Consider the following 20,458-nt stretch of genomic DNA (forward strand, 5'->3'; position numbering starts at 1 on the left):
AAGGCAACTTCACAGAAGTTATTGGCTAAGCGAATTCATTTGAATGCTCTGTTTTGAGGCAGCAAGCTGTCACTGTTACACAATCAGGGAGGGTGGATGGGCAAGCCACAGGAGGAAAGGAGGAAAAAAAGAAAAAAGGGAGTGAAGGCTCAGAAAAAACAAGACAGAAAAGAACTTGAGAAGGAAGGGGATAACTGTGCTGCAAGCTTGAAAAGTGCTCTGATCTAGAGAAAACAAGTCCTACTGTGAAATGGAACAGCATGCAAGAGGGGCAGAAGAAACAGGTTAAATTTCTCCTATTAAGAAATCAGAACTAGGTCACAGGAAAGGAAGAAGAGATGTTGACAGGAGAAGGAAAGTAACACTACAGAATAAACAGACATTTCTACACTGACTGTATCACTGACACACTGAAGCTCAACCTTCCGCTTGAAGCTTTCTGTTCGGGGGGGTTTGTCTGTGCCGGGCTGGAACCCAGGTCAGTGAGGGTTCAGAGTTGTCTGGTGCAGCAGGAAATTCCACCTACCTACCAAAGGATGCAGCAGTGCCCTAACACCATGGTAATACTGCTCCTTCTTGCCCAGGCAGAAGGAACTAAAGCAATCCGTAGCCAAGACCAATGTCACAGAGGTGGGCAGCACTCCTGTACAACTGGGACAGAGATGGGCAATGAGTGTTCCAGGATACAGAGTCACTCCAGACATTTTGACTCTCTGCTTATTTGCTGTAACCATCAATGCTGCCAACTGCATGGAGAGCTCTCTGTTCTCTGAGTTCTCCCAGTTTTTCCACAAAAAGGGAACATTTCACGTGCAGTTTTCAGAAAAAGACTTAAAAGCATGCACTGCACTTTGCTGTTCAACTTGTTTTAATCAACTAAACTTCTGCAGAAAGAAAAAAAGAAAGGCAGAAAAAGGGTAAGAGGAGGAGGGGAAGAACCAAAGCTAAAAATCAATACTGTTAGTAGATATTAAACACACTATTTAACAAGCCAAACTATAATTCTGGGCAAACAGGGCATTCACCTGGACACACTGATCACAACAAGGACACTACGCACAAAGTACAGCATGGACAGACAACAGTAAGGTCTCCTTTCTAATCCCCAAGTTTTGGAAGCATTCACCATATGCAGGCCAGCAATCTGAGTGGTTCTTACTGCAGAATTCCTCCCAGTAGAAAAAGTGGAGAAAGGAATAATCCCTAATCTGGCAGGGGAACTAGTCAAATAAAAGGTAAAAAGGTTTTTGCCCTCCAGATTTTCTTCCTAGTGTTGCAAACGAATCTGTTGGAGTCAAACCTATTGTAACCGTCTTTGAAAATTAATTTTACATCCACAATTACTGCAGTCAAAAAAAGGAACATTCTGGGCTTGTCCTCCTAGATTAGAATATTGCACTAATTATCTCGACTAAGGTGAGCTCCCTGTGTTAATAAAGACACAGCAGGAAGGTATAAACTAATTAAAACCAAGGAGAAGGCTGACCTGAGGGTGGTGCTCTGCACTAAATGATGGGAGGAGAGGGCAGGCTGCCTGTGCCAGGTGACTTGGGAGCAGGCAGCCAGGGAAACACCTTCATCATCCTCCTGGCCAGAGCAGAGGAGGGAGGAACAGACTCACAGCTGCATCCCCCCAGCCCTGCTGGGCTCCAGGGGAGCGGCTGGAATGCTCGGCCTCAAGCAGCAGGTACGGATGGGGGGGGACAAGCTGGAGGTGAAGCTGCTCTAGTGCAAAGGTGGTTCTTTGCCCAAAGTTAGGAGGGGCTAGAAAACAAAGCAAGCCTCAAACTACTGTTGGCAATGAAGAGGCCAAAGTTCAACTAAGAGCGAAATAAACCCATGTGAAGACATATGGAGAGTGTGGGGGTGTGAGCTGAAAAATGCCTTTATTTTCATTCAGTGCTTCTACCTCCCAGACATTTGATCACAACAGCTGCGCTCATGCGAAAAAATTCTTAAAACATACCCAATATATATACAGATATAACTATGTATATATGTATATATATATTTATATATAAATTTTTATTTAAATAAAAAAGAAAGCTCGAATCCCAAGCCAATATGTGTATCAAATCCTTGACCAGCCAGGTCTGTAGGGCATAATCAAATTCAATGTGAAATAGTATATAAACGCGGTGCCTTGACTGGGCAAATTAAATAATTGCTACTCAAAAGAGTCTTCTGTTTGGACTCTCCTACTGGTAGGCAATAGTGGGACTGTATCCCCTCCCACCCCCCCTTTTGTTTTATTTAACAGTATGATGAATGCAAAGCTTAGCCCAAGGTTGCTACGACCTCAGCAGGAGTTAAGGTTAAGGAAAAAAACTAAAACCCAAGAAAATTCAATAACTCTTGCTTTACCCAACCAAAGCAATGCAGTAATTTATTACATAACCAGTGCTTTCCCATTTAGTAGTCTAACCCAGAAAAAAAAAAATGAGAACACAGGCCAAGAAGGTGCAGAGGGAGCAGCACTTTAAAATCGTTCTCCAGGGTTCTTTGTATCCAGGGTCTCACCCCAGTGTACGTCAAAGGAGTCAAAAAATGTGCAGCAAGAATAAAATCTTTCACTTCTTTAATTTTTAAAGAAAACATCAAAAAAGGTTTATGGCTTCTCCAACTTATACTTACAAAGCATCTACTTGGAGAAGCATTGGATCTATCAAGCAAATTTGCTTCCCAGTACTTCTGGCAGGATTTGTGCTGCACCTCCAGTGGCCATTTTGATGCAATATTTTCCTTAGGAAAGGAGAATCCAGGAAGGATTCACTGCAGCACTGCCAGACAAGCTGCAGGCTGACTCTCAGGAGCCAGTTTCTAACATACAGACCTTAAACAACACCACCTTTAAAAAACCAAACCACAACACCTGCTGAATTGCAAGGATTCTGTCACTTGTAGTTTAAATTCAATGATTTAAGAAAGAAGCTGGGGTTCAGCTCCTGGCCACAACGGGAGGAACTGTGTTAAGAATGAAGTTTGCTGCACATCTTTTGACACTGCAATTTCACAGCTACTCTCCAACCCTCATTCCTTGTTTACTCTTAAACCACACAAGGAAGCGGCCAGATTGTTTTAGTCATTGAGAAATTAAGGTGAGAAGGAATTATGCACTGGGTATGTAATAATACCAAAATAAAAGAAAAAACCTACTTCATTAAGATCATACAATTAATCAAACAGAGTATATATATAATATCTTTTTTTTTAAGCCCTGGGATTCAAGGCGTCCAAAGTTATTAAAATAAAGTTCATTCACAGAACAAAAACAAATTTAATTTGAATTGCTTGCAGATACTGCTAATTTTCATTTTTTTTAATTAAAAAATGCGTTAATGTGAACTATGTGCAGGATTTGTTTCTAGTAGTTGTGTTTGTGCACATTGCCTCTGGACCTGCTGCTCTGCTACTGCTGCTGCTCCTGGCTTTCTCCAATTACCCCTGGAAAAAAACGTGATGGAAGGTGCTGCCCCCCTGGCAGGAGGAGCTCGGGGTGTGCTGGCCTGGCTTCATGGAGCAGATGTGGGTGTGACTCCGGCTCGCTGGGAGTCGTGGCTGTCCCCTCCTCCCTCGGGGTCCTCTGACAGGCTCAGAGACGCCGCCTTGTTTGACAGGAGGCCAAGGTTCTCTTGGGTCAAAGCCGATCCATTCGGAACATCACTGCTGGGGAAGGTGGAGGAGAAAGGGGAAGTGGGTGAAAAGAAGGAATTACTGAGATTTTTCATTTATTTCAAGTAAAAGGACTTCAATGAACACATTCCAGAATATTTAACTCACCTGGATAGTTTATCTTGTGTTTGGGGGGTTTTTTTATGTAAAAAACATAAGTGGTTGTTCTGATTTCATTACTTTCAGAGTTTCATATGAAAAAACTAGTTCCTGCTCTGGAGGCTTCAATCTAATGGTGCAGTGCAGAACTCAAGAATGGGTTATAAGAAGAAAGTGCAAACTTCACCAGCAACTGAGGGACACATTTTCTGAATAAATATCCAGATTCCAAACTGCTCACATCAAGTTATGTAAATGTCATGACATCTGAGCTTCTCTGTTCAATACTAGTCTGATGCTTGTGGCCATCTGAAAACACTTGCTGTGGAGATTTCCAGCATTCCGAGCCAACATCTTATTCCAACTGTCTATTAAATGTGAACTGAAATCAATCCCAGCATCTCCACACAAAAAGATAACTGCCTACAAATTAAACAGAACTTAGTTTCAAAGTCACGTACCTTCCTGGACAAATCCACATGACAAACCTTAGCAGGGTGGAATAACTTTCCTTTCACATTTGGGACGTCTATTTTCTTTGAAACCAACATAGCAGGTAGAGATTTCTTTTATGGTTGTTGTTTATCTCCTGCTCCTCCCTATTAATCATCCAATACTGTCGAGATGGACTCCTGGTCTGACAGACTTTGCAAGTCTTCTGTTATATTAATTTACCTAAGTCTCATTCCACTCACCTACTCATCAACTAAAGCAGTCCTTAATTCATGCTTGCACTATAAAAACTTGATTTGTATCCTCTTTTCCTAGCAGATGCTTCCCCATCAGAGCTGATGGGAGGCAGGGGGAATTATTCACACAGGAGAGGGACCCTGGATGAAATAATTCTCCTGTTACAAAGACAGGTTGAAGGCCCATGTTACCTGAATGTCAGTGCGAGGTCCTCAGCTGGAACCTTGCTTTGTGGCTCTAATTGTCCATTTTCTGTCTGTTTAGCGGTGCCCAGTTTGTTTTTCATATCCAGTGAAGACTGGCTCTCCTTTAAAGAAAAGGACAAATGAAAAATTCTTTAATTTAGAAGTGTGTTAGAAGAATTGGAGACTTCATCCCTTAGGGCCGATGATGAAGGCCTGTCAATTGGAGTCACGCAGTGTAACCCACAAAAGCCATGAGACAAAAACAGACTAAGATTTGCTCATCCTCTCGGGACACAGTATTTCCCAAAAGGAAGGGATGATCCTTGTAACAACAAGCAAAGGCCACAGACTGTAACAGCACACAGACTTCTGAACACTAGCCTGTACCTGCAGATGAGGTTTCCTATGTTAAGGCAGATTATGGGACTCATGGCACACTGACCTTGGAGACTGTTTAGTTTCCAACAAATTTCAGCGCCACGCTTATTTCAAATGGCAACAAAATAACAGCATTTTCAAGTGGCTAGAATTAAAATTCTTCATGAAGAAGACTGGAGAAACTTCTGAGGAGGTTTTGAAGAATAAAGAGGTGAAGAGGGAGATGGATGACTCCAGCTGTGGGCATCCAGCCTTTCTGCCAGGGTTACAGGGCTCTTCACCTCTCTGACTCCCACCCCCCCAGCACTCACCATGCTCAGCTCACGGGTTCTCTTCCCAATTTCCCTTTCCACCTGGTGTAGCTCCAAGCTCAGCTGTTCACTTGAGATCATCCCAGGCCACTTGGGAGGCGGGGGTGGGGGCTGTGGTTGGCCTGCCAGGGTAGTCGCCTCCCTCTGCAACAGCAGCCTGTTACTAACAGCCTAAATGCATAAAGCCAAGCACACACACAACTGAGCACAGACACCGGGCACGGGGGAGCTCTAAGGCCATAACGCCACAGTATTGCTCCTTTGCAAAACCAACTTCTCTCTCCACACCTCACAAGGTCCCAACTGAAACCACTTCCAAGGCAAGTTTCAACAGGTCTATTCACAAAGACCTCTATAAACAAGCAGGGTTAAATATCTTTTACTGCCATAAATTTGCATGTGCTTTCCTCACATACCACTCCCTTCTCAAAACTAAGGTTAAGACCCTGAACAAACCCACTACTCTTTTGTGAGCTGTTGCTGGACAACATGTAACAGCAGGTAAGCCAATCTAGTGCTTTATTTTACAGCAGAATTTATCAAGTTCTGTAGGAGAGCCAAAATTATGACCATATTATATAAAACATCCTGAGACATGTAGATGTCCGTGTGCAGCTCTCTACTGTCCCACATTAGCAGACAGAGGAACAGAGAGAAGCAAGTGGCTGCAGCCATTCACAGATCACAAGTTACTCAAAGCAGTAGCCATATCAGCCACTCCAAAAATCTGCTAATAACTTGGGAACCAGTTCTGCAATTGTGTGCTCTGCATTTAAACACAACATCTAGTAGTGCACACAACCCAACACATGGCTGGTCTTCAAGTTGAAATGCTCATTCATTTGGGAAGAAAGCAGAATGATCTAGTTCTTCGTGCTCTCAGTGAATTAAGTGATTGTTGCAACCCTGTAAAGGTAAATCAATGAAGCCTCCTGGATTTCTAATACCTACTTGCAGTTTTGAACGCAAGAGATAAACTGAGAGCTGCTGTTACTCAAAATAACTGAGTAGTTCTGCCAACTTCAAATTACAGTAAAATCAAGGCTCAACACTCAACTCTGTAGGATTTAACACTGAGGCAGTCCCAACAATGATGAGCAGGAGAGGAAGGCCACTCATGGGTTTTGCAACTTTCCAATACTCTTCTATTATGGCAAAGGCAAACATGGAAGATTTAAAATATTTTCTTCTCTCGTTTCCAAACAAGAGCACAAGAACACAAGTTATGTTTCCAGTAACTAAGTACTGCATGTTACTGCAACTGCTGCTGTGACTTAATTGTGAGCTCTGACACCTAATCTGCAGTAACCCTTCTCTAACATGTGTTTTTAGGTAACCATTGCTTCAGTAGAAGCTGCTATCCACTACTTACAGCAATTCCTTCAGTGAAAACATTAACATGAATAGTTGCTGAAGTACCTAGAACAGTTTTCTGATAAATATTTACTGATTTTTCCTAGGAGGAAAACAGTAACTTAAACTTTGCTAAAACAATTCTTTCATTATGCCCTGACACTTCTCCTTCTGTGTCTCACAAAACAGAAAGACTTCAGCTCATTAATTCTTTTAAAAATGAAAGTGAGGAGACATAGACTTTTAAGCTTTAATTTTTCAAGCTAAATGTATTTCACATTTACTTTCTTGACTCTTGTGGCTTGTGCTATTTAGGAAGAAACAGGTACAAACACAAAGCCAAACATGAAACAGAGGAAGGTCATGGCCTTCTGTATAAAAAAAAAAAAATCAGACATTTCCCATGGCAGTAAAGCCAGGAGGAATAGGCATCTACACCATGACTTTGCTTCTGAGAGATGAACAGTGAGGGAGTGAGAGAATGACAGCAAACACGACTGAGCAGAGTGCACAGTCAAGCACGGTGTTGATTGGCACGTGAAGGTTCTGCTGCCAAGCACAGTCTGACACCTGTCCCATAGTCCTGATGCCTGGCATCACGGAATTAAGTGTTTTTACTGAGTTATTGTGACAGTCAGAGAAAGCTCAGCCCGTGAAAAGCAGCTTTACCAGCTTCATCTCTCTCCACAGCACCCCTCACTGCTGTTCCCAGGGCTGGTACCAACCTCCAGTCCCCGCAGTTGTGTCTGCTGGCTGATCTGATGGTCCACCTGCTGCAGCTCCATGCGCAGCTGCTGCTCTCGCTCAGCCGAGGGCAACTGCTTCCCGTGACCAGCCACATCCGACATGGACAGCCTCTCCCTTTGGGATCAGAAAAGAAAAAAATAAGGAGATTTCTAAAAAACAGAAAAAAAAGCTTTACTCAGCTGGTGCAGAAAAAAAAAAATAAAGGAAATTTAGAGAAAGGCAAAGAAAAAAGTCGAGCGATCCTACCTGTCATTGAAACGTCCCTGAGAAGGTATATTTTGATGAGGAGAATATGGAGAGCCTCCCCAGCCACCGTGAGTTCCATAAGGACTGTAGTCTGCCAGGGAACAGAAAGAAAACCAGGTTGCATTACTACAAAACTATCCTTCCAGTAGTTCAGCCAACAGAGAACTGGACAGACATCATCATGGCCAGGCTTCGTGAACGAAGATTTGGGAAGGGCTCTACCCACGTTTGTTACAAGCGCGTTGGTGGCTAAAAAGGCCAATACGAGATAGGCACGTCCGGTTGCAAAAGGCACAGCAGAAAGAGAACTGGGCAGACAGAACAACAAGAAAGGCCAATCCTCTAAGAGTGAGAAGTCTAACATTTCTTCTGATTAAATGAACACAGAAATACTCCACGTGACTGGTCTCGTGCACCCAAAACACTGTGACAGCCCTCCAGAGTATGAAACTGAAGGACTTCAGGGAGATGGGGACACAAACCCAAACTTACAACCACTATGAGAGCAGTTATTTTTACTATTCGAGTTCCTAAAAGACTCAAGAGTTGATTGATAATTCTGACATACCTACTTAAGTACAGTTTGAAGATTAAGTTTTCAAGCAAGTCAGACTTCTACCTGTAATCAAGTCTAGAAAGTTACTACCTGAAAAATCTAGAAGGAAGTTTGACAGAATATAATTAGTTCTTTTCTTAAGGTTATTTAGTGCACCTCAAGAAAGAGACCATCTTTGGGAGTCTGACAGACAGCAACACTATACATACTATTAGAAAATAGGTGTGTTGAAAATGAACTATTCTTACTTTTTTGCTTTGCCTAACAGTACACAAGACAATGGCTGCATTAAGCTTGCAGGAGCTGCTACTCATAAAGCAGGAGAGCAGCAGTACAGTACTTCATCATGATGGTTTTCCATCATGTATTTAGGAAAGCCCTAAGCTTCTGGATTCTACTGCAACAGATTTAAAATAAGCCTCACCTCAGACGGACCAGCAGAACAAAGTAACTTTGTCCAAACAGCAACAACAAATCACTAAGATATACAGTACATGTGCACAAACCTGTCACAGAATCACTGAATAACCTTGGAAGGGATACCCCCAAGGATCCAGCTCCTGGTCCTGCACAGACACCCAACAATCCCCTCCATCCCTGAGAGCATTGTCCAAATGCTCCTGGAGCTCTGGCAGCCTTGGGGCTGTGCCCACTGCCCTGGGGAGCCTGGGCAGTGCCCAACCACCCTCTGGGGGAAGAACCTTTTCCTAAAACCCAACCTGAGCCCCCTCCTGACACAGCTCCAGCCATTCCCTCGGGTCCTGTCACTGATCACCACAGAGAAGAATCAGTGCCTGCCCTTTGGCTTCCCCCTGTGATGAACCTGTTGACTGCAATGAGGTCTCCGTCAGTCTCTCCTTTTCCAGGCTGAACAGACCAAGTGACCTCAGAAAGCAGTGGCAGCCTTTTTCTTCAGGCTTCTCAGTGTAACCCTCCCTGGAGTTATTTTTAGTGCATGACACACACCTCAGCTATACTTCTAAGGCAAGAGACAAGTTTAGAGGGCTCGCCCTCAACTGTTGCACCACGGAAAACAGCACCAGCCAGCAAAATGCAAGAGCCCAGGCCGTACCTGAAATGATGGATTTGGTGGCAGCTCCCTGAACCGCCATGGCCTGCATGGGCCCGGAGCTCTGGTACATGGCTTTGGAAGTGCGGGAGATGGCCCCGAAGCGCGACACGGTCGGTCGGTCTCCGAAGGGAATGAGATCGTCGTCGCCGGCCTCGGCCGCCCGACGCTGCAGGTCCAGCCGCTGCTCCCGCATGGCTTTGCTGTCCACGTTCTGCACGAGACACGGAAAAGGCACTCCAGGACCCATTGGGGGATTAACAGAGCCACGTGCTGGCAGCAGGAGAGGAACTCCTGTGTTCTCTAGTCACTTGAGCTTTCAGCCAGGCTTCCTGCCCTTTAGTTTCTAACTCTGCTGTTAGAGGGGTGTCTTTTTAAGGGTCTGATTTAACATGACCATTTACTACACCCCTGGGAAGTGGTTGCATAATGAATTGTGAATAAATCTAGCAGCAGAGAGCAGCAGCAAATGGAAATGAAGACAGAGAAAGTTTAATGGGAATAGATGGGGGGAAAAGACCTCCTCCTTAGATAAAGTCAAAGATGACATCAGTGGGCCTCTCTGAGGAATATATGTTCCTTCTAGAGTTCAAAAGAAATTTCTCTGAAGCCCACTGTTAAGAACTGTATCACTAACAGCCTGCAAATGACTCAAAATGGGAATTTTCTATAAAGCACTTACTTGGACATGTCTAGTACATCTTTTCAGGCATATTTTTCATTAAGGACCAATACTGCTTGGAACGTCCTGGTTTCTAACTCATCATGGCTGGGCTTGGCAAATGAAGATTTGGGAAGGGCTCTGCCCACATTTGCTACAAGCACGCTGGTGGCTAAAAAGGCCAATGAGAGATAGACAAGTCTGGTTGCAAAAGGCACAGCAGAAAGACTCCTTAGGTGGTAGGTTTCTAACTAAGCTTCATGTTTAAACACCATAAGGGGTCAGCATATGAAGAGATAAAATGCTCTCTCTCTCTCTCCTCAAAGAGCTTAGTTAAATGGGAAAGCTATCTGTTGGCTACCAGAAAATGTAATATGGTAAGAATTGCCAAAATCTAGTTAAGACTTTGCTAAAGAAATAAAACTGTAGCACAGTAAGAATGAGGGAAGTGGGGCTTCTGCACAAGGAGAACTGGCTAAAGGCTAAAAGCTTTGGTATGGTCCAAAATGAAAATAAAACTCTGCAAGCTTTCAGTGGGGATAAGGATGGCTAGAAACAGACAAGATAACACGTCTGAGGCAGGTGAAAACAGCAGTAAAAACTCAGTTGGAAGTTAAGAGTCAAGAAATGTAACACCTGGAAACTAGAAGAGGCACGAGGCAGCAGTACTTTACAATGTATTTTTTTCCCAGAATTCCAATCTTGATGCTATAGGATGCCAGTACCAATTTTAATTTATTTCTATTTACTGAGTAAAGTTGCAATGCCATCAGCATAATATTCAGCATTATGCACTCTCAGATGAGGCTATTCCCATCCTTGAAAAAAGGAATCTCTTGTGAACAATAAAAAAGGCAGAATTAATTCACTGAAGAACTAATTCAGTAAAGGTTTCCTGAGCATTTTTTCCCGTGAGGAGACAAAAACTGAAGAGCAGTGGAGATCCTATTTGAAAATTAGCTCTGGGGCAGAAGGCTTTGTTTAGCCATGAAAAAGGAGGCTGCTTCTCCAGAACCCTACTACTTTTCTTAATTGAGCTACAATTTGTTTGCACAGTTTTCTAGCAGCAGGGCTGAAAGCCAAGAGCTGTTTGTTGATTCCTGAGTGGTGCCACTTGGACGCAATAATCCGATTCCAAGTAATCTCAGTCCTTCCCCAGGTCAAACGTGACAGTGTTGTAACTCCAGGCAACCACTCTGTGCAGGACTGGGAGCAAGAGCACAGCTAAAAAGGCCAAAGCTGCAGATGAAATGCCATTTTCTGTGAGAAAGCCTCCTTTTTGCTCCCATTTCACACAGCATCTTCCAGATCTTACAGGAAAGCAATTCAGTGGACAGAAATCAGACACATTCATTCCAATACGGCAGAGGGGAAAAGGGGAGCTTATTTGAGAAGCTGGACCAAAAAATCCTATTATTTGGTTAAGAGTTTGCAACAGGTGAGCACCTGTCCACAGAAGAATAAATTCTGGATAGAAATCTTTCCCCCCTCCCTTGTTGGCCAAAGAAAAGTCACTGTGACAGTGACAATATATAAATGATGATAAATCACTTTGGCAGATGAGAGGTGAGGGAGAACAGATGCACCTCTGTAAAACAGTCCCTCAGGCTAAATGGTTCTTTCTGTGGAAGACTTGAATGTCTTCATACTTGCATGGGCTACCAAGCCTATTTCTTGTGTTGAGTGCTGCTTGAATGTTAGGAAGAAAGCAAATAGTGGTGGTATTTCGCACTCCTATTTCTTTTCTTCTCCATTCGTGACTCCCAACAATGACACCCCAGCAGCCCCTTTCTTTTGCATCACTGACCCAGCAAAAATAGAGCATCACAAAACAAGATCCCAGCCTGACACCCACGGTTCAGTGAAGGGCTGGATAAGCACAACACAGAGCTAGAAACTGCCCTCAAGAAAAAACAGCCTAGTACTATGTTATGATTGTGCTTCTCTCAACAGCTTCATGAAAGTTTTGGGTACTCTCGTGGCCATCAATCAGAGAGTCCTGCAAGTAAAAACTAAAAACATCTTAACAGTAACTAATAGAACAAAGTTAAATTCCATCATCTCCCTCTGACAGAAAGAAGTACAAGAAGCTACAGATGGACATGCTTAATTAACAGAGTAATTTTGGGATTTCAGTTAAGTGTAAAGAATCATGGCAAAATATCCTTGTTATTCATGGCTTTAGAGCAGAGTGGTTATCCTGCATCTAGATCCAGAATTTGGTAACAGCCACACCAGGGTAGGACTGTTGATAACTTCGAAAACAAAGCACTCTGCACACCTGCAAATGCTTTCTGTGACTGCAATGCACTTTTGAGCTGTAAAACAAGCCCTAGAAAAGCAAATGAAAGTCCTTCCCAACCCACAGAAGTCCCCACTTCTCTTCTGTTTTCCCCTGCTCCCCACGTACCGCCATGTCCACGCTCCTCGCCGCCACAACATCTTTGGGTTTTGCATCTTTGGTTCCAATGTAGGAGCCGATGGTGTCACAGGACCAGGGGGAGTACTGGCTGTAGTCATTTCCTTTGTATTTCCCAGCTACCTTCAGGTCTTCATCCAAGTACTGTACAAAAACAAAAACCTGGTTCTGTAAGTGAAGGGAAGAAGCAGCTTCACAGCCACCCCCCCCCTTACTTCAACAGCAGCGAACTTGAGAAACACCACCAGGATTATTTTTTTATCAGATACATCACCATTTGGAACTGGGCCATGGCAGGCATGAAGTGCATGAAATTCTGATCACCTGGCCACGCTCCCAGTGCTGACTGTTCACTTGGCCAGTATGAAAGTGGTATTTTGACCTTGGTTAAAAAAATAAGTCCCTATCAAGCTGTTACTTAATTCTAAGAATGTCAGAAGCAAATGAAGTAAAGTCCAGTAACTGTGAAGACTACTTCAATTAATAATAGCTCAAAATTTATTCTCGTGGTTGCACCAAGAGCAGATAGCTTAGAATCAGTGGTAGATCAGAGAATCAACAGCCAGCTGAAATACTGGAGACTGCACTGCAAGGGCTTCCCACCTGGAGCACAAAATCCACAATCCACTCACACACTTGTGATGTACTGGTTTGATTTTCTTGTTACCCTCACCTGTCAGCACACAAAAACTCCAAAGTGTTTTCTAAACATGCCAGCACGTTAGTTTTTTGTCAAAATATGCTTACCTCCTCTGAGTGAAAAGGATGAGGCAAGGTTGGCGACGGTGCAAAAGGAGGTGGAGAAATCACCTTCCTCTCCTCCAGCTGGGCCATGATTTCTTTCCTTCGTCGGTGAAGTTCATCCAGGCTGGGATGAGGCTGAAATGAAGACAGAAATATGTTACAGAGCTCCTGAAGCATTATTGCACAAAACTAGTAATTTCCTAAGGGTTGTTTATCCAAACAAAACATGGCAGCCTTATCCTACAAGAAAGGGAAATATAGAGGACAGACAGAATCATTAAAATAACAAATAATGATCACTTTGTTAAAGTCTACCTGCTACCTGTCATGTTTGATAGAGAACATAAATGTTCCTACACTGGTCAGTGTAAGTTCAAGATGCCTCAAAGACAGGGCATGCATCCCAACCTGGCAAAGTTTCCACTGGAACATGTTCCAGCATGTCAAGTCCCCATTTCAGTCACGTGGGGGAAAGTGGGAGAACTCTACAGATCATAAGCTCGTCATATTAGTTATTCATTTTGCATTAAACATCCCACAAACGTGTCAAACTCAAAACTGGTAAGTCTACAAGCTATGTTAAAAATGCTTCCTGGACTCAGCAAGAGGATTCAGGGCCTTTAATCTGAATTACAGATGATGTAAATCCAATTAATTCTGCAGAACTTGACTCCAGCTGCTGCCTTCCCAGAACATGTTTGCTAACTGAAGGGTCTTCTTCGGACAACTGTGCAATCTTAGAGAAAATCTGGCAGAGTGGAATTTTCAATTCCTTTACTATGAAATGTATGTTTAATATTTCTTATTTAAGCACAGAGCTGGTCAGTCACAGCTGGGCAGTACAAGAATGCACACATGACCATTTCCACAAACTGCATTTTATCTGCAGTGGAGTGCAGATTAAACTCCAGCCTAATCTTTGCTGGAGAAACCAGGGCTGTATGAGACAATTACAATGCTTTTCACCAATGCTTTTCTACTTGGAGCACTAAATAGTAACCTGCTGCTCTTCTACATATTATAATAATGGCCAGTCTTCGTGAATGAAGATTTTGGGAAAGGTCTTTTACCTTTCCAGCCTGCGCAATGGATTTTTTAGGTGAGACACAGCTTGCACTGAACTGAGCCCACCCTTTAATCCTAAGGTTCATCTGCCGGGGCCAAGCAAGCTTGGACAATGGCAGTGAGGTCCTCAGGACGTAGGTTTGTTTAGAGTGACCTTCTCATAGATGGATGGCCTCACAGGGCTAACGAGCTCCATCTGCCCGGGGGACGTGGAATTGAACCTGGGTCGCAGCGGTGAGAGTGTTGCATCCTAACCACTAGTATTATTCTACATATTAACATCATTACAACTGCAGAGTTGACCTGTAACTAAATTGCCTTCCAGGTTTCCAGTGGAAACCTCTATTTCCTCACAAAGCCCTCACCGCAACAACATTCAACCTGGAGCAGCAGGAGAGAAGAAGTACAAAAGGGCAGCACAAACCCTGTGGCAGGAAGGCCTGATCTGGCCGAGGTGCGGAGCCACCGGGCAATAGGCCTCTGCCTGCTGGTATCTGTCTCTGGCCTCGGGCACGTAGGGGGTGACGGCGGCGGGCGGGATGTCGATGGGCACGGGGCTGCCCCGCACCACGTCCTCGCGCTGGTAGGGCGGCACCGGGGGGTACACGCGGCGGCTGTCGTAGTGCGGGGGGTACAGGGGCTGTGCCAGCGGCGGGTACTGCTGCGGCTGCGGGTACTGCGGGCTCACCACGCGCTCCGGCAGGTACGGCGCGTACGGCTCCAGGTACGGGGCGCCCGCCTCGGCGGCTGAGGGAGGCGGCCGGACGAAGCGGGACATGGACTGCGTGGGGTAGTACACTCCTGAGGGGAGGAGACACACGGGACAAAGGCATTAGCACCGTCAAAGCGCCCCAAGGACTCGGGTCTGCGTGAATCATAAAGAAAACGGCAAAAAATGGTCAAAAAAAAAATGGTCTAACTGATATTTCTATTCAAGAATTAACCACAGAAACTCCTGAAGCAGCAAAGTCAATCCAATTATTTAAAGTTCAGTTATCTAAATAAGATACCAAAAAGGCATCTAGCACCGTCAAAGCGCCCCAAGTACTCCGGTCTGCGAGAATCATGAAGAGAACAGTAAAAAATGGGCAAAAAAAAAATGGTCTAACTGGTATTTCTATTCAAGAATTAACCACAGAAACTCCTGAAGCAGCAGAAGTCAATCCAATTATTTAAAGTTCAATTATCTAAATAAGATACCAGAAAGGCATCAGTGTTACAGTAGCTGGAGAAGGGGTGCTGAGACTAAGCCCATGGTCCTGCCAGCACACCACATAGAAATAATTCACCAGACTGCTGGGAATGCTTTCAGCTAAACAAAACCTAAAGAGTAAACTGAAGATTAGTCTGTACATCTTCATTCATGCAACTAAAATTCAATTTGTCCCCATATATCAGAGCCACTATTTGTGTAAAGGAACTCGGATTATTAGAATTTAAATATTATCTAAAGATTTCTTCTACCTCTTGAACAGTAGAAAAAAATTTCAGAATTGTGAATCACCAAAGACTTTTAAGATCACACCTCCTGGTTACCTGAACATTTTAATATTCTGTCTGGGATCTCTGGATAATTTAAAAATAAGCATAAATATGTGCATAACATTAAATTTTGTAGACAACTCAGATGTTCAGTGGTACATAATGACCAAGTGTTGCCTGTTTTTCTTCAAAATGCTCTGCAACTTTCTCAAAAATGGGTTTGCCCTCCCCTTTCCCTTCTAGGGTTTTTTCTTCTCCCAACTTTTCTTGGTCTTCCATTCCTTACTTTCCTTTCATATTAACTTTACTTTAGCTCATTTCTCTCTGCATTCTTACACTGCCCAAGAATCATTCCCTGTCTTTATATATAGCCATATCTTTTATTTTTAATCCCCTTCAATATTACCTTTCTCCACTTGGTCTCTTTATACTTAGGAGTTTTTCCTCTTAGTTCCTTAGTTCCTGCTTTCTTTTTTGTGAACACCCTTCTCTAATTTCATTTGTCTCTACCCATCACATGCACTTAATTTCCATTTTCCCTGATTCAGACTGAATTAAGGTTTACCATACTGGATCTTTGATCTAGCCCAGTTGGGAAGAACTGAATACAGAAGGATTTGCTACGCTGAATGGATACAAGTATCTGCTTTAATTTGCATTGAAGTCCTCAGTCAAGACATAAAAATCCTGCCAATTTCCCTTTTATGATGCCATCACCACATTAGTGTCTTTACTCCATGTCATAGGCAAGAAAACTTCAATTTAAGAGCTTAAAAACCAGAGTGGGAAGAAAGATGAAAATCAGCATGAGGATGAAAGAGCTTGGTGCCAACCTCACCTTGTTGGTAGGGTGCTGGCTCAAATGGTGGGGCAGCTCCTCTGGGGTCTTGGTAAAACATATCTGCTTGTTGAGCATTGTACAACTGAGACCCTCGTGGTACCATCTGCAACTGCTTGGTGACAGACACTGAGGGCAGATCTGCTGGGGCCCGGGGGGGCACAGGGTGAGGGTTCACTGGTAAGGCAGAAATAGAGCTCTTGGGGACAGTTTCCAGCCTGAAAAGCAGAAAGGTGGCACTGCCTATTAAGGCCTAGTACAGCACATTGCATTCTCACACACTGTTCTTCATCTACACCCCACCTTCTGAAGGCTTATATCACCTTCTCCAATTAAAGGATAAGTAAACAGTTTAAAGTTTTAGTTATAGTTTTTTACTCTACTCTTTAATCACTAAAAAAACCCCAAAAAACAACAACAAAACCCAAACCACAAAAACAACCACAACCCCAATTTCACTTCTTTTCTAGAGAATGGGTTTCCTTAGTTTCTACTCCACAGGTACAAACATAACACTCGGAACAAGAGGTAGGAAGAGCCGTACAAGTCAGGAGGGGATCCAGGGGCGCTGCTACTCAGATGGTCCATCTTGCCCGGCTTCAGAGCGGTTTCATAACCCGAATCAGTCCCTCGAGAGATGAGCTGCGTCACCGTGCTGCCTGTTGACACAATTCCATTTGGCAGGGCAGAGGTTTTCCTATTGGGCAAGTCCACTCCCCCTTCCTCTGAGAGGATAGCTCCTGAAGGCAGGCCCACCTCGTTCAGCTGGCCCAGGGAGGCACTCAGGGGTCTTCTGGGAACCAGACGTTTGTTCATTTTACGGAATCTTCGGAAAGAGAAACCGCACGTCAGAAATTGAAACAGAGAAAAGGAAAAGGAGCTGCGCTTTCAGGAGTTTTCAAACACAGGTTCTGTTGAAAGCTTCAAGTTTTAACTCAAGTTTCCAAGGGGCTTGGGAGAATATCTTTTAGAATACAACTTGCCTGATAGTTGAACTCTTTAACAGCAGTTTCAATCAGAACAAGGATGGATTTTGAATGAGAAGTACACCAAGAATTCACAGCTAAACTTCACATAGCAAGTTTAAAATCTTACTGTCAACATACACATTTCAACTGCACAGAAGGAAACCAAACATCACATAAAATACAGTAACAGAAGCTTCAGAGTAAGAATCACAGAATGTTCAAATCTGTTTTACTCAGAGAAGAAACTAACAGCAGAAAATTAAAGTGACAAAAGACAAAGATACCCTTTTCCTCCATGTGTCCAATGATAAGCCAAGTGTTTACTGCCACGTGGTATCTTTTAAAGCGCAGTTTAAGATTTATGTTACTATATCAACATACAGTTTACACCATTTGTGTGTATCACTTGATAAAGTGATTGACGAGATAAAACCACTGCAATTCCAAAAATTCTGAGTAAAGCCTGAAAAACACAGGCATTTTAACTAATGTTCTAAAGAAACCAGCAGGCTGGCAGTACTAGAGAGCAAATTCCAGAGTTGAAGGTTCTCCACCAAACCCCTGCCATCAGCTCAGATCCCAGAACAAGTGCAAGGGTGGATGTGCAGACCTGGGTGTTGTCAGCGAACAAGAGACCATTTCCTCACCAGGGTTGAAGCCAACACTTTATTATCACATCTAACAGTCAGAGTGAGATGGGAACCCAGGCTAGGAAGGTACACACATTACTGTAGAAAAAGGGGACACTTATTACTCAGTACTTAGATAATCCTTGTATTTGCCCACACGCACAACATTAAGGGCAATGCAACAGCGGCAAAAAGGGGGTTTATTGCCGGGCTTGTTTTGGTTTTTTTTTGATGTGACAATATAGAGAGCCAGACAAAGTATAACCTTGCTATACACATTTGGGCTGTTCACCTGTAAGAGTTCATTGAGTATCTTCCAGCCACCTTCCTAACTCTCCCAATTTCCAGGCTGGATTAATCTTTACCCATGCATTTGAGCTGCAGTGTGCTGACAGTGGGCATCATTCAGAAGGCATTAAAGGGAGTACAGAGACCAGGCTGTCACCTGAGCAGGGACAGACTAGAGCTTTCTAAACAATTAATCTAAAAGTTCAATACTTGCCTATGCACACTGGGTCTTTGTCCCTTGTACCAAGAGCGTAATAAGCTGCTGTTTAAGCAAGGCTAAACCATAATTTGCTATCTAAGGCATTACCACACACTTCCCCATAACCTTCCTCCAAACTGAAATCTATATATAGATACAGGAACCACACAGCAACAGCAAGGCTTATTATTCACACTAAGCATTTTTAAAAGGAGGAGCACTGACACATTAACTACCTAAAGGATTTGGCAAAGATAAAAGCACAAGGAAGAGTTAGAACTCCAAGTTCCACGACCACCTACAGAAACTACTGGAACCTGAAAGAGAGCAAACATTCACTTTGGCCCATGACAGACAACATCAATACCAAGGCATACAAGTCAGTCTGGGGCTACAACAGGCCTCTCCCACCTGCCAGCTGTTTAGTCCTTGATACACACAACCAGCTCCACACTGACCCACCACCCAGCCCGGGTTAACGGAACCACCCCAGTCAGCACCACCAACCTCCAGTTTAATAACACGGTGACAAAAGGCAAAACACCCCAACTGTTTCTGCAGCACACAAAGTCCTATTCTTTGTTCACTTGAATAACTGTCTTTGTCATTCTAACAGCACAGGCTCTGCTCTTTTTCCTTTCGTGTTTTGCCTATGCACTGTGTGCTGGCTGCAGAGCCAGTGAACTGCCATATTAATGCTTCAAGGTTAGATTAAAAAAATGAAATACTGCATACTAATTACTTAAAATAAATAAAAACAACCTGCAGAACAACAGCATCTTGCCCTTGGATAACTCAGGGCCCCCTTTGAATCTGTAACAGATGTAGATTATTTGCTGCAGACTTCATATCACCATTATTTTTTAACTCTACATCAACAGATTTAACCAACTGAAGGTTACAGCACGAAACTTTCTGACAGATTGCACAAATAACTGCTGCAGGAAAAAAATCTTGAAAAGTTCATTTTTAGCTCTCTGGAGAGCCAGCAACACATTCCCTACATTTGGAAAACTGCCAGCAATCCACCTGAATACAAAGGGAAGATGAGAAGTACCCCAAATAACAACCACTGTGGATGCAGGTTTAGTCACACTTTAAAAATAAGGAAAACAGCCAACCCTCAAATAATACTTGTGTAACATCAAACTTCTGGAGCTGCATTACTGCTGAACAAAGCCAAATATCCTGTTTGGAAGTACAAGCAGTTCCAAAACCTAAGACAGACTGTCACAGGTTTTTCACATTATTTCTTCTAGTGTATCAGCCAGGTTGCACCTCCTCCCCTCATTCCTAGATAGGATAAATAACTCTTACAGGTAAGATGAAGCACAGATTGGACTGGTTTCTACTAGCAGAGGTACACTTACTTTTCCAGCTCCTCCTGGGAGTGTGCAAAGGTGCAGCTGGCCCCCCGGGGACATCCTCCTCTCTGCTTCATGTCTCGGCACATGTATGTCTTGTACTTGCTGTGCTGAGGGGGCTGACAGGGGTAAAGAAACCAGGTGAGACACCTCAACTTCAAAGTGCACTTAACCAAGAGCTGAGGGCATCCTCTTAGCCAAGGCCTGCTGATAATTCCTTCAATTTAAATGTTTCAGGAGCACCTGATGGGAAATCGATGACTGGAGCAGGTGTTTGGTTCTTCCACGGAATCAACAGACTCAAGAGTAGATGTTTTGACAACTAAGTCACTATCAGGTTTCTACAACATTTTAATTCAAATTCTTTACTGGAGGCTCTAACTGGAACACAGCTATACATTTCAGGACACAGCTCAGTGGACAAAACTGATCTAGGATGAAAAAATTACCATGATAATCAGAAATTATCAAATATTTATCAAGTTATGTGGTAGA

The 20,458-nt window shown here is 43.5% G+C and overlaps 1 protein-coding gene across 11 annotated transcripts in view; it reads right to left on the reverse strand.

The window, feature by feature from the left end:
• Positions 1-1,867: 1,867 nt before the first annotated feature.
• Positions 1,868-20,458, reverse strand: part of RC3H1 (ring finger and CCCH-type domains 1) — a 57,347-nt gene continuing 38,756 nt past the window's right edge. For 4 of the 11 annotated variants that reach the window (XM_027694850.1, XM_027694845.1, XM_027694847.1 and 1 more), the window contains exons 9-20: positions 19,970-20,082; positions 17,060-17,341; positions 16,516-16,733; positions 14,620-14,996; positions 13,134-13,265; positions 12,378-12,548; positions 9,310-9,520; positions 7,682-7,772; positions 7,414-7,549; positions 5,336-5,506; positions 4,653-4,768; positions 1,868-3,666 (exon numbers count right to left, since the gene is read on the reverse strand). In XM_027694850.1, the coding sequence (XP_027550651.1) occupies positions 3,513-3,666; positions 4,653-4,768; positions 5,336-5,506; positions 7,414-7,549; positions 7,682-7,772; positions 9,310-9,520; positions 12,378-12,548; positions 13,134-13,265; positions 14,620-14,996; positions 16,516-16,733; positions 17,060-17,341; positions 19,970-20,082 (2,172 nt within the window). In that variant the 3' untranslated portion in view covers positions 1,868-3,512. The remainder of the gene's footprint in view (positions 3,667-4,652; positions 4,769-5,335; positions 5,507-7,413; positions 7,550-7,681; positions 7,773-9,309; positions 9,521-12,377; positions 12,549-13,133; positions 13,266-14,619; positions 14,997-16,515; positions 16,734-17,059; positions 17,342-19,969; positions 20,083-20,458) is intronic. The other 7 variants (XM_027694855.1, XM_027694854.1, XM_027694852.1 and 4 more) reach the window with 7 other exon arrangements.

The sequence above is a fragment of the Neopelma chrysocephalum genome, unplaced genomic scaffold (assembly GCF_003984885.1).
Source record: "Neopelma chrysocephalum unplaced genomic scaffold, ASM398488v2 Primary Assembly neopelma1_98, whole genome shotgun sequence".
NCBI lineage: Eukaryota > Metazoa > Chordata > Aves > Passeriformes > Pipridae > Neopelma > Neopelma chrysocephalum.